Source organism: Alternaria arbusti (genome assembly GCF_024043155.1).
Source record: "Alternaria arbusti strain BMP 1465 chromosome Unknown scaffold_1, whole genome shotgun sequence".
Taxonomy (NCBI): Eukaryota; Fungi; Ascomycota; class Dothideomycetes; order Pleosporales; family Pleosporaceae; genus Alternaria; species Alternaria arbusti.
Genome location: NW_026249941.1, coordinates 662,227 through 675,526, shown reverse-complemented (window position 1 = coordinate 675,526; position 13,300 = coordinate 662,227). Strand labels below are relative to the sequence as shown.

At 51.5% G+C, this 13,300-nt stretch overlaps 6 protein-coding genes across 6 annotated transcripts; 4 read left to right on the top strand and 2 right to left on the bottom strand.

The window, feature by feature from the left end:
- Positions 1–518: 518 nt before the first annotated feature.
- On the top strand, positions 519–1,869 carry J4E86_000253 (uncharacterized protein; the record flags this gene model as incomplete). The annotated part of the gene is made up of 4 exons (XM_051440828.1): positions 519–720; positions 770–993; positions 1,042–1,449; positions 1,498–1,869. The coding sequence occupies 4 exons, from the start codon at positions 519–521 to the stop codon at positions 1,867–1,869; spliced, it is 1,206 nt and encodes a 401-aa protein (XP_051306999.1).
- Positions 1,870–2,555: 686 nt separating this feature from the next.
- Positions 2,556–3,381, top strand: J4E86_000252 (uncharacterized protein; the record flags this gene model as incomplete). Its single annotated transcript, XM_051440827.1, has 5 exons — positions 2,556–2,601; positions 2,704–2,766; positions 2,819–2,886; positions 2,939–3,019; positions 3,070–3,381. 5 exons carry the CDS (start codon positions 2,556–2,558, stop codon positions 3,379–3,381), a joined length of 570 nt encoding a protein of 189 aa, XP_051306998.1.
- Positions 3,382–3,826: 445 nt separating this feature from the next.
- J4E86_000251 (uncharacterized protein) lies at positions 3,827–5,533 on the top strand (the record flags this gene model as incomplete). Its single annotated transcript, XM_051440826.1, has 1 exon — positions 3,827–5,533. One exon carries the CDS (start codon positions 3,827–3,829, stop codon positions 5,531–5,533), a length of 1,707 nt encoding a protein of 568 aa, XP_051306997.1.
- Positions 5,534–7,528: 1,995 nt separating this feature from the next.
- Positions 7,529–8,752, top strand: J4E86_000250 (uncharacterized protein; the record flags this gene model as incomplete). The annotated part of the gene is made up of 2 exons (XM_051440825.1): positions 7,529–7,953; positions 8,011–8,752. 2 exons carry the CDS (start codon positions 7,529–7,531, stop codon positions 8,750–8,752), a joined length of 1,167 nt encoding a protein of 388 aa, XP_051306996.1.
- A 1,577-nt stretch (positions 8,753–10,329) lies between these two features.
- J4E86_000249 (uncharacterized protein) lies at positions 10,330–11,247 on the bottom strand (the record flags this gene model as incomplete). Its single annotated transcript, XM_051440824.1, has 2 exons — positions 10,330–10,814; positions 10,866–11,247. The coding sequence occupies 2 exons, from the start codon at positions 11,245–11,247 to the stop codon at positions 10,330–10,332; spliced, it is 867 nt and encodes a 288-aa protein (XP_051306995.1).
- A 791-nt stretch (positions 11,248–12,038) lies between these two features.
- On the bottom strand, positions 12,039–12,901 carry J4E86_000248 (uncharacterized protein; the record flags this gene model as incomplete). Its single annotated transcript, XM_051440823.1, has 3 exons — positions 12,039–12,254; positions 12,310–12,623; positions 12,682–12,901. 3 exons carry the CDS (start codon positions 12,899–12,901, stop codon positions 12,039–12,041), a joined length of 750 nt encoding a protein of 249 aa, XP_051306994.1.
- Between the last annotated feature and the right edge of the window lie 399 nt (positions 12,902–13,300).

Genomic DNA, 13,300 nt, shown 5'->3' with positions numbered 1-13,300 from the left:
TGATGGGAGTGCTCGCCGCTGTGGTCGATTGCGCGTCCACTCAGGGCTCCACGGGCGATCAGTTTCACCTCATCGAGCACTTGCAAAATCCCGCGCGGCTCCTGGCAAATCTTCATCTGGCCTCATATCAGCTCTAGTACATAGTCGGCCGTTGCCCAGTGATAGCACGCCTAAACCAGAACCCCCCCTGTGCACCGGCTCTAGAAGTCGTCTGGCTGATTCCCGCTCCGCCCCTCCCCTTCCCTAGCGCAGTCGAGGTATTAGTACCGTCACATTTACTGTACAAGTGCTCTCAACACTTCTCGTCGCTCTTTATCTCCTCATTGCTCCAGCGCTGTTACAGCTGCTTCGTGTTGCTTGTGCCACGCTTGTCCCTTGACGCGCAACACCCGCCATCAGTCAGCAGCGCTAGCCCACTGCTACTGCAACCTTGCAACTTGCATTCCCAGCGCCGCAACCACCTCCTTTGACCTTCACTCAACACCTTTACCGTCCCTCGTTAGCCACCACCCGCAAATATGTCCGACGAGAAGATGAGATCCTCGGTCGAGGCCTCGCGCGACACAGCCCTGCCTGTGCTGCCGACCGTCAACCCAGATGCGCAGAAGCCAGCCCCCGAGGCGCCATCTTTCCATCCTGCAGTATACATTGCAACATGGATCTCGCTCAGTTCCAGCACAATTGTCTTCAACAAGTACATCTTAGACACAGCCAAGTTCCGTACGTTCACTCTGCTCCGCCGCACCTCCGCATTCTAACACACCGGCAGACTACCCCATCTTCCTCACAACATGGCATTTGGTTTTCGCGACCGTCATGACCCAGATCCTCGCCCGCTTCACCACCGTCCTCGACTCCCGGAAAAAGGTGCCCATGACCGGACGCGTATACCTGCGAGCCATCGTCCCCATCGGTATCTTCTTCAGTATGAGCTTGATCTGCGGTAACCAGGCATATCTGTACCTGAGTGTGGCCTTCATCCAGATGCTGAAGGTATGTTCTCCACGGATTTGGACCTGTAGCAGCTACTGACCTCAGCAGGCTACTATGCCCGTCGCTGTCCTCATCACCACCTGGAGTCTCGGAGTTGCGCCTGTCAACCTCAAGACTCTCGGAAACGTCTCCTTCATCGTCATCGGTGTAGTCATTGCCTCGTTGGGAGAGATCAAGTTCGTCATGGTCGGTTTCCTCTTCCAGGCCGCTGGTATCGTCTTCGAGGCTGTCCGTCTGGTCATGGTTCAGCGCCTTCTCAGCGGTGCCGACTTCAAGATGGACCCGCTCGTCTCCCTCTACTACTACGCCCCTGCTTGCGCCTTCATCAACGGTGTCATTCTCATGTTCACTGAGCTCCCCAAGATGTCTATGGCTGACATCGACCGTGTTGGTCTGACCACTCTGCTGGCCAACGCATCCGTCGCTTTCTTGCTCAACGTCTCCGTCGTTTTCCTGGTACGTTCCTTCTACACACTCCACAAACTATCACTAACACGTCTTCAGATTGGCAAGACCTCCTCGCTCGTCCTTACTCTCTCCGGTGTACTCAAGGACATCCTCCTCGTCTTTGCGTCCATGTTCCTTTTCAAGGACCCCGTCTCTCCTCTCCAGGCTTTCGGTTACGCCATCGCGCTTGGCGGTCTCGTCTACTACAAGCTCGGCGGAGAGAAGCTGAAAGAGTACCTCGGCCAAGGTAGCATGAAGTGGCAAGAGTTTGGCCACACCCGCCCCGTCCTTCGCAAGTTGATGGTCTTCGCCGCCGTCATCATTGGCATGTTCCTCGTCCTTGGCTCTCTCGGACCCCGCTACGCCCCCGACTCGACCAACCAGGTCTACAACGGCATCGGCAAGCTCATTGGCGACAAGGCCGTATGAAGAACTGGTTCCTTCTAAAATCGGTCTTGGCAATTTTCTAGCTGGGAGTAGGCCTACTTGCATTACGCTGGTCTACCTCGATTTCCCTTCCCCCTTGTCGTTTTATCTGTAGCTTGGAGCGGGCTTGGAGTGTACGGTGACCGGTGTTTATACGCATAGACGAGCAGGAGCTTTCATGCCGACGGAGCCTTCTTTGATGCTTTTTGTGGTTCGGTACGCGACTGGTGTCAATCGCATGTCAGGGAGCAATGACAGGAAATGATTAAGTAACACGTTTTTGGCACATAGATCTTGCAGGCATTCACAGAACTGCGAGCGAAAGTATATACTTGTAGCTATATAATTGGTAATGCCGTGGAGCATCCGATGCATTTCTTCTACTGTACTTGTGATGCATTTTACGACGAATAACATGGGCAAACTACAATGAAGCAGATACGACTACTAGTTGACTCCGCATGCTGAGTACGCTCACGGACTTGGATAACAACTATCGATTTTGACGTTCCATGTTGTCGTGCTGATGCATGCGCGGCCGCTCCTGCCCTGTGGAGTTCTGAAGTTCTCGCTTCGCACGGGCCACACCACGCCAAGCTGCCCTTTCCTGCCAAATTCGAATCGCGAACTTCAGCTTCCTCCCTCAGTCGTTACTAACCCACAGCACAACACGCTCAAAATCAGTCAAGATGGGAATCGACCTCGACCGCCACCATGTTCGAGACGGGCACCGCAGTATGTGATCCCCCGTCGAGTCGGCGCAGCAATGCGCTGGCGACAGCTGTCTTTTAGACGCAACATGAAGCCTTCGAAGGAGAGAGATTGACGAGTATACAGAGGTCCCTAAGTCTACCAACCCCTACGTCAGGCTGTTGGTGCGCCTTTACAAGTTCCTGGCTCGTAAGTACTTCACCTTGCAAATGCGCACATTGTTTGTGCTAACAGCGGACAGGCCGTACCGATGCCAACTTCAACAAGACCGTTCTGCGACGCCTCATGATGTCGAAGACCAACCGCCCCGTAAGACGACCGATCGCAATCACAGGAGAACAACGTAACTAACACAGCATAGCCGGTCTCCGTTTCCAAGATCGTCGCGAACGCCGCCAACAAGCACTCCGCCAAGGAGCACGCCGGCAAGACCGTCGTCGTTGTACGTGAAGCGATACCCGAAGCGAAGATCAATGGCTAACATTCCGTCAGGTCGGTACCGTCACTGACGACAACCGCATGCTCGAGGTCCCCAAGCTCTCCGTTGCGGCTCTCCGCTTCACCGCCTCTGCCCGCGCCCGCATCGAGAAGGCCGGTGGTGAGTGCCTCACCATCGACGAGGTCGCTACCCGCTTCCCCACTGGATCCAACACCCTCCTCCTCCGTGGACCCAAGAACGCCCGTGAGGCCTTCAAGCATTTCGGCTTCGGTCCCCACTCCCACAAGAAGCCTTACGTCGAGAGCAAGGGCCGCAAGTTCGAGCGTGCCCGTGGACGCAGAAGGTCGCGTGGTTTCAAGGTTTAAGCGTGTGCTTACAGCACTCTTGGTTTCTCTGGGTTGGCGTGGTCATGGTCATGGGAATTCTTACGAGGCGCGCTTCATGACTGGCAAAGGCTCTTCGAAAGCCTGCAAAAAGATACTCAATGCTCAACATGAAATGAAAGCATACACATGGGCTCTCCCGAGCTCATGGTTAAATCATGAACAATCATCCCATCTATGGACGTGCATGTCTTCAAAACTGAGTTAGCGATCTAGTTATTCGCGAATTTCACATGCAGGATATTTTGCCCGCAACAGGTAATACTGTATAGCGATGTTGAACGACGAAGTTTTTCGCGTGCTAAATTTTCTGCGGCTCCCCCACATTCAGCCACCCAGCGCTAGCCAATCTAAACCACCCGACGTAATGCCCCGACTAGTCACTGCATCACTTGAATGACTTGACATTGACAACAACTCTGGCAAAATGGTCGACAGTCGAAAAGTAGGAGTGCTAGGCGGCGGCCAACTGGGCCGCATGCTAATCGAGGCTGCCAACCGATTGAACGTTCAAGTCAATGTCCTGGACGTAGGGGCATCACCAGCAAAGCAGATATCAGCGCACGACGGCCATATCGAGGGATCTTTCAAGGATGCAGCGGCTGTAAAGAAACTCGCAGAATCATCCGATGTCGTCACTGTCGAGATCGAACATGTCGATACCCATATGCTCGAAGAGGTAGCGGGGCAGGTCGTTGTTGAACCCAGCTGGAAAACACTACGGACCATCAAAGACAAATACGCCCAAAAGCAGTACCTGAAAGAGCATGGAGTGGATGTCGCAGATAGCATCGATCTCGAAGGAAAGGGTGTTGCGGGATTGAAGGAAGTAGGTTCGTCATATGGCTATCCGTTCATGCTCAAGAGCAAGACAGAGGCGTATGACGGCAAGGGCAACTTTGTGGTGAAGAGGGAGGCGGACGTTGATGAAGCATTTGAGGCCTTAGGGAAGAGGCCGCTGTATGCAGAGCGCTGGGCGGACTTCAGGATGGAGCTCGCAGTCATGGTCGTCAAGACCAAGGACGGCGTGCTCACATTCCCTACTGTCGAGACTGTGCATGAGGACAGTATCTGCAAGCTCACATACGCACCACCCAGGAACGTAGCAGAGGAAACTGCACAACGAGCCCAGGAACTCGCAAAGAAGGCTATCGGTGCTTTCGAAGGCAAGGGTGTCTTCGGTGTTGAGATGTTCCTGCTCAAAGACGACAGCCTGCTCATCAACGAGATCGCACCTCGTCCGCACAACTCGGGACATTACACCATCGAAGCCTGCCCCATCTCGCAATACGACGCGCATCTCCGAGCTATCCTTGACCTACCCATCTCGCAATCTAGCCTGCGCCTCCGCGAGCCCTCCATCATGCTGAACATCCTTGGCGGCAAGACACCAGACTCCCACGTTCAAGTCGCGAAGAGGGCTCTTGAGTCACCAAACGCATCAATTCACCTCTACGGAAAAGGCGATGCGCGTCCCGGCCGCAAGATGGGCCACATCACCCTCACAGCCCCCACACTCGCAGCCGCAGAACGCGAGATCCAGCCCCTCGTCGACTTTGTCGACGCCCAAAAGGGAAAGACCGTCGAATCACGAAGCTCAAAAAGCTCCACAGAAGAGCCTCTCGTCGCTGTAATCATGGGCTCAGACTCCGATCTCCCCGTCCTCCGCGCCGGTCTGGAGATCCTCACTAAACTGCAAATCCCCTTCACCACGCGCATCACTAGCGCCCACCGCACCCCCGACTGGCTCCGCGAGTTCTCCAAGACCGCTTCTCAGACGTCTCTAAAAGTCATCATCGGCGCTGCGGGTGGCGCTGCCCATCTACCCGGTATGTGTGCGTCGTGGACCACACTTCCGGTGATTGGTCTGCCCGTCAAGGCGAGTGTGATGGATGGCTGGGACAGTCTTGTTAGCATGACCCAGATGCCGCGTGGCGAGCCTGTTGCTACTGTCGGTATCAATAACTCGACCAATGCTGCGCTGCTTGCTGTACGCATCCTTGGTGCGGAGGATAAGACGATTCGCGAGAGGTTGAGGGTTTGGATGGAGGGGAATGAGAAGGAGGTTATGCGGAAGGATAAGGCGTTGCTGGAGGATGGGTGGGAGGCTTATCTTAAGGGTATGGGCAAATAGACGGTGATGGGAAGGTGGTGGGCTGAGGGGCTGAGGAAGCATGTGCTTTGTTTGTGAACACTGAGTGGTGGGATATGCAGGAAGTAGAATACCTCTTTCTGGCCTAAGAAATGGACCTTCCCTTTACGGATATCTTAAGTGCAGTACACATGCAATGTTACGGAAGTCTTTTACTATCGAGGCTCATTACGATGATGATGATCATCATCACTGTTCACTCCAGCCTCAACAGCAGCCTCTTCTCCACACAACACATGAGAGCAACCCTGACTCTTTTCATTACTGTATTCGCACAGTTGACTCCATGAGACTCGCGTTCTAGTGTTTTATGGTGCTTCTTCCGCGCAAGAACATAGGGTAGAGAGATGTAGTTTTCGAACACATCTTTGAATTCGTCGCTCATTTTTAGAAGACGCCACGAGACCACAGCCATAATCCACTTCTCATGTGCTTTGGTAAATCGGGTTTTGCATGTGCGGACAAGAGAAGAAGGAAGAGCAAAAAGTGCAGATTTTATAGCTGAGGCGGGGAGAGTGACAGCACATCGATTTGCGGATCCATTCTTTTGGACGGCTTCCCGTCCTCTTCACATAACAGTTTCCATCCGTCATTTTGAGAGTAGCTCTTCAAAGAGTAGAGACGAGGAGAAAACGACATCCCCTCGTCCGAAAGTCATTTTAAAGTACAAAGCTTCCTTATCTTGCCTGCTTGCACATGGAAAGGCTGTCCAGAATTTTTGGAAGTAGGATAGGGCACATCGACAGCCCATGAAGATGAATATGGGAGGTGGCTGCGAGAAGAGGAGGACCATGCAGCAACTGTAGCTAGCTTTTGGGAAAAGGAGTGAGAACTGTGGTGTGTGGAAACAGAGAAGGTAGGAAAGGAAGAGGCGGCTTTATACGCGTCAAGAGTCATCCAGAGCGCGCACTCATCACGTGGTCTCCGATATGTTTTGAACAAGGAAGCACACTCTTTTCATGTTCTGCTGCTTCAGCACTTTTTGGATGCGGTCGTATATGTTTGAGATCGGTACATGAGGTTTCTCATTTCGTGGGTAGAGAATCGGGGAGACGACAGGCACATGTGTTGGACATTGAAGCTTTTGAGAAAGGGAAGACGCGGACATAGAACGTCCCTTATGCGTCTTTTGAAGAATCGTGTACAAGTTTGGTATGATAGAAGGAATAGAGAGACGACAGTGCGGAGACATTTTTATACGCATCTCCCGAGGCGAACGCAGATATGAAAACAGTGCTCTGCTCTTTTGACGTCGCATGTTCTGCTCTCATGGATACGTTACTTCCACGCCAATCAAAAGTCGTGCTTTGAGTAGTATGTAGCATCGAGTTCCAGGCGGAACGCGCCATGGTCTCATATGTTTCCTTGTTTTTAGAGAGGCTCCGCAGGAGAGGCTCTCATAAACCGATGAGCAGTACGATTATTGTGACACAGTCACATGTATCGAAGTATTGGCGATTTTGGAAGTAGGTGGAAAAGAAAGATAGGACTCTCGCATAAGGGCTTGACCACGCAATTTTGGAAAGATGTAGGAGGAGGGTGGTGAGTAAGAAATAAGACAAGGCGAGGAAATCGGGAGTTTATATACTCCTCACAGGAGCAGTGTAGAGGCGTCAACGGATAAGGAACATTTTTCTTCTAGTACTCGTTCATCCTGGGCGTTAAATGTTCAATCACATTTACTTTCTGAGACGCTGATGAAGTGAGGCGTACGGGCTTTGAGAACATGAGTTTTGTAAGCGTCAATTTGGCGAACTCAACGCCAGTAAAGATAGACGAGCAATGCGTAGCCTAAAAGCGGTTGCATAGCTTATGGACTTTGGGTTTTTTGTGGGTTCGCGCAAGTATTTAAGTTGCTCAACCATGGTTGTGTTCCAAGTTTCCTACTTCACAATCCCCAGAACAATTCTCAAAATATTTTTCTGAGCCTCTCACTTTTACCAACTCCCGACCTCCGAAAGGATTTTTCACCTCCCGATGTCTTCCAACCTCAAGACGACAACGACACAAGATGCTTGCAAAATCAAAATCGCAGCATACCAGCAGGATATTGAGAGTTCTGTCCAGCGAGCTTTTCTTCTGCGCGGAAGCCCCTCTTCGTCTGGATACTCGAAGGTAGTCGTACAGTTCATGCACTTCCTGAACAACGACATCGTCGGTGTACGAGAACTAGAGAAAGAGCTGGGGGATATCTTCAAGAAGGTGTATCATTACGACGTAAGATACAATACGATTGGTGGTGCAAATACGAAGTATGCATCTGTCACGCTGGAGGTCAATTCTCTCCTGAGTGATCTCGCGGAGCCCGAGGAGTATGGTTCTGCTGGCAATCTGATCATACTGGTTTACTCTGGCCATGGAGAAAAGGTCAAGCATAATGGAGTAAACCAACTCCGGGTATCGTAAGTTCAGATCTTTCTAATGTGTAATGTTCTTATCAGCTACTAACAATTAATTAGGGGTACCTCCGACGGTCAAGCACCGAATTTCTTCTGGAATTCGGCAGTTAGTCTGCTGGATGGTATTCCAAGCGACATCTTGCAGATACTGGACTGCTGCTGCGCTGCAGAAGCATTCAGGTCCATCGAAAGCGAATTCCTGACAGCTTGTTCGGCGACAGAGATCGCTGGGGCCGACGTAGCCACCAGTTTCACGAAGGCTCTAATCGAGCAGCTCAAGATCTGCAACGGTAACCCCTGGACCACGTCGGCTATCTACAGCCGGATTGTCCATAACAAAAGCAAGTTCGGACTCTCAGTTACTCCAACCTATCTCCCCCGTAACGACACCCACCCTCCCATCCTCCTTCGCAGACTGGGAAACATCGCAGCTCCTCCTCCTGTCACGCTCAGAGATGAGAGCGAAGAGCCGAGGGTGATCATTACGGCTCACATCGAAGAGAAGATCACAGCAGAGACCGTCAGGCAATTGAAGATCTGGCTCGAAACTCGTATGCCTGCAAAGCTATTGAAGCTGAAGGTCGACTTCGCTGGTGTCTATGACACAGATTCCAGTCTGCTGGAGTTCAGGATTCCAGTGGTGGTCTGGGCAATGTTGCGAGATGATCCGGCATATCGGTTTGTCAGTTTTAGCAGAAGTGGTAACAGATTGTTGGATTTGGCGCAGAGCAACAGTAGCACTTTGGTATCTCGACCTGTCTCTGGATACGAGAACATGAAGCCTGGCTCGCCTTCTAAGTAGAGCGAGCTGCGAGTGTTAGGATTTTTGCTGCAGCGAAATTGGCGCAGAATTATCGGGTTCTGGAGCATGTTCCATGTTTGAAGCGTTGGAGCTCGTTGGAGGTTCCAATGCGATACCCAGGGATATTAGTTTGGAGTTTGAGTGCAGTTTTGTTGATAGAGCTGGTGTGGTGGAGTGGACAAACTGAGCAGCGGTGTGCAATACTTGATTTGGAAGGAGCGTGCCCACTGCACTTGCTCGTGCACGGTGCGCTGTTAGTACCTAAGATTTCTGTTCCTGTTTCATTGAGCTGTTCTGGTAGCGACTGTTGTTCGATTCTGTGTCCATTACATTGTAGCTACCATGTGCCCATAACGGAACCTCTGCTTCCAGACTTTATCCGATTGCGGTCCTCGGAGCCTCATGTTGTCAAAAGTTGACGTAGCGACCTCGATTACAGAAGCTCACAAGCATAGCTATCATTTGCAGCTATCGCAAGCGCCAGCTGTTCCATGGATCATTTCCAACTAAAAGTCAACGACGGCCTATCCTCTCGATCCCGTATCCGCTGCTCCAATAGCTTGCGGTAAAACTCGGCTCCTTTCATGGCGCGGGTTCTCTTGTCGTATGGATCAAGGTGGTCGAAATCGTGGAACTCGTCCACGATGCGGGGATCGAGTTCCAAGTGTGTCAGACGCGGTAACAGTTTGGTGAAACGATCGCCCTGAGATTGGCATGCTTGATACAAGCCTTGCCTCTTGGTAAATAGACAGTGACATGTCAAGTCCTGCAAGCATGCCGTAGACATACGTAGGGATTCGATGTTTCGTAGAAGCGCGTGCTTCGAGAGAAGCCGAAGCTGGTAATCCTGACTGACCTTGAAAGTGGCGAGTGAGAATATCAGGAAAAGCGTATCTGAGTGGATCTGTCTCGAGGTTGCTGGTAATTGAAGGGCAATATCCGTTGTTTTCCTGCCATCATCGCTTTGGGGAACCCCACGGAGCTTTGATTTTGTTCTGTCGCTGTCATGGCGATATCTTATTAATATATAGGCGCAATTCATGGAGTATTCCCAGATCTGGTTTCGGATTTCGGCCGGTAAGCGTAGTAGAGGTGAAACAGATCGGTTGCGTTGTGAGCTGTTCAGTTAGCAATTTCCGACTGCAGTGAGTTGGTTAGGTATCTTACATTGCTAGCTTGTCATCTGGCACCAGAAAGGTCTGTTCATCTTCTTGGTGCGAAGGAGACGATGTGTTCTCTAATCGCACACGCATTTGGCTTTTGTGAGACATCGTTTTCCGATGCCTTCGGTATTCGCAAGCGTTAGTCTTCAGGCTTTGGTGTCGCCTGGTGTGGAAGTTGCGATCTCGGCTAAGAGTAGATCTAGAGTTGTATACGGGGGTTGCGAGTCAAGGTCTTAAGGTTTTGAAGTATAAGTTGAGCGAGATGAAGGCCTCATGTACATATTGTATGCTAGCCTCCAAGGAATGTACTTTGGTTGAGATTTCCGAACTTTTGCTGCGTACCAAGGTTGGGGACCAATTGAAGCCAAGGCTTGCAATTAATACATCCACGGGTGGTTGTATCCGTATGATAGGCTAGATCTCTTCTTTGGGAGTCGCCTCTTTGTTATCTTCTTCTCCAAGCTTCGCCTCTGTATCTTCCTCTTCCTCTGCGTCCTCATCACAATTCCTCAAATACACAACCATCCCATTCAACGCATTCCCATGCTTTTCGAACTCTCTTAGCGCCACCTTTTCCCTGCCTTTTACCCACCTCTTACCCACCTCATTGCACTCCTCCAATCGCTCTTTCTTCTCCTTCGTTTGCGCATATACACTATAGTCATCCAGAATCTCGTTGCCTACATACAACACCGGGTCTTTCGATTTGAGGAACGTCGGTAGGAGAAGGAACCAGTCCACGAACGGCGAGTAGACGAAGGATTTGGACGTGATATGGACTTGGAGATCGGAGTCGAGGACCGTGATGGAGAGGTGAGATAGGAATTCGATGTCGAGGGCTGTGAAGGCTGGGTCTTGGGCGAAGCACTGTATCTTGATGTCCTTGTTCTCTTCTTTGACTATCTTATAATCAGTTCGGGTACATGCAACAGATAGAGACGATGACATACGCCGCCCGACTACATCAACAAACAGTACAAGCTGCCAAAGACTCCTCCACCGATGCGCCCAGTCCCGACTGAAACTGCCGATGCCAATGCATACCGCTTCTTCAACACCCCATTTGCCATCAGCGCTCCTCTTCTCCACAATCTCTTTGACTTGCTTCGAAAGCAGCGTATCTTCCCACCGCTCTTGAAGGAGGCGAAAATCGTCCAATAATTTCTCCGCTGTTAGTCCCTCCACAATCCTCGTAGGCAAGGACCCAGTATCTGCCTCCTTCTTCCCATTCCCATCAAGCGAGATACTCGCCAAGCCATGGGTAATAACAGTCCACCCATCCTCACTCTGCACCTCCTTCCTCTTAACGCGGCCTCTTCCTTTCTTACTCATATCTCCCCACTACACCTTTCTTTACTCGGTCTTGGCAAAAACCAAAACGCACATTCCCTTCACCACAAGCGCACCTCAAACCCACAATGACGCACACCGCACAAAAAAGGTACACCGATCGTCACGTCGTCGACTTAAGGTGCGGCTTGCATGGGCGCGTAAGTAAGGCGTGGCCAAAGTATCGAGGGCGAGGCGATGACGGGAAGGGGACCACCTGGGCGCGTAGAAAATCATCGTGAGAGGCCAGGGTCTGGTTGGGTTTTAGTGGGGAAAGGGAGGCTCGGAACGGGATTTCCGAGGCGGAATGGCGGCGACCTTGGCTGTGGCCCGCAAACTACAGTAAAGATCGTTTGGGAACTGTGCCTCTCTTGATTAGGGGTCTGCTATCTGGCCTGCAGCTGTAGTTCAAGCCATCCGCTCATGTCGGGGTTGCGCACGCGGATCAGGCCTCCTGCTGACGGCTTAGATACACAAGCTATTCTTTGTTGCAGTCGGTATAAGCATGACAGCATATGGCTTACAAGTGAGCGACAAGTGGAAATGCAAGTATTGGGATATTGAATGGTATTGCATGTGTAGCTTCTGTACATCATACCGCACAGTAACGTGTTATGTGCCCCTAAGAAAGACCGTCATAGCTGCTGAACAGCTGGTCCACCAACCACCCAGATCAAACCACCGTGTACGCTCCAAATCGAGATCGTCGCTTCAAAAGAGACCGGATATCTTTCGCGCCAAAACTCCTTGCCCATAAAAAGACTATATTCGCGGATAAAAGTCAGGTTCGTACACTAGACAACCCATGTAATCCACGACGCCGCTGCAAGCATTGCCGGTACTATGATTGATGCATAGGTATTGACGACCATGTTGTGTGGCGCTGGCGATGATGTTGTCGAGTATACGATTTGGAAGCCAATGTGGTCGTCGACGTTTGTTGTGTTAACGCAGTTTGAGCTGTTGACTTCGGGAACATCCTCTGGTTCGGCGAAAGTGATGTCGGCACACTATTGAAATCTATTAGCAACTATGCGGCTGTCATGTTCAGGCGTTTGCACTCACGTTGTAAAGAGCAGCGCCGTGTTGCGCAAGCTCAATAATCTGGATAGTCGCGTTGTCTCCAACCTGGGGTGTGTAGTTGGCAGGTAATGGGACTTGCGGTAGACAGAAGGAACCGGGGTATTCTTGGTTTGTAGGCCCTGTAATCTGGAAGACTGGCACCATCGTGTGCGAGTAGTTTAGCGGTTCGTTGCCGTAACCCATGTTGACGTAGAACATGGCGAGCGAGTGGCCTGGGAACCATCCGGGTTGGATTGCGACGGCGCCGCCGTTCACCGGCCACTTTGTGCGATTTTGCGACATTGGCATGCCACCACCTAGAAGTTCATGTTAATTATCTCCTCCTGCGCGGAATACCCAATCGGGAAAACGTACATGGGTACATCCATTGCATGCCGTATGGAAATCCATATGTGCCGGTGTCTTCGTGATAGTTGATACCGATCGAGCCATCTGGAATCGATGGGTCTGTGTCAGACTTGGTTCCGTTGGTGTGGATGTTGTTTCCTCTCCATCCTGGGTAGACGATAACGGTATGTGCAGTAGCGAGTGACCAGGTAGCGGCGATAAAAACGAGCTCGGTAAAACGAAACATTTTGGCGGTGCGATGTGGAAAGCAAAGACTGTTGCGTAGCGGAAGTCCTTGTCTTTAACGATTCAGTGACCCGTCAGCTTTGGGGTACACGATTTGATGGTAGTCGACGCAGAACGGGCAGCGTGCGGTGGCGGGGGGCATCAGCACTTATGGATTACGGGACTTGGCCTCGAGGGCCTCGTGCAACCATGGCATTGCTCGCCAAAGAGACGCTTCAGGCGAATGAACAGAGCAAAATGGGCCCGCCAGCATGGCCAGCCTTTGCATGTCAGCCCTCGAAGCATTGAGTAGGCAGCGAATAGGCACGTCGCTAGCATATTGAATCTACAGGGGCCAGCGACCACTGAGCTTCGCGTATGCAGGTCTTGTCGGGCGGGAGGGAAAGCCTCTGTCGGCGGA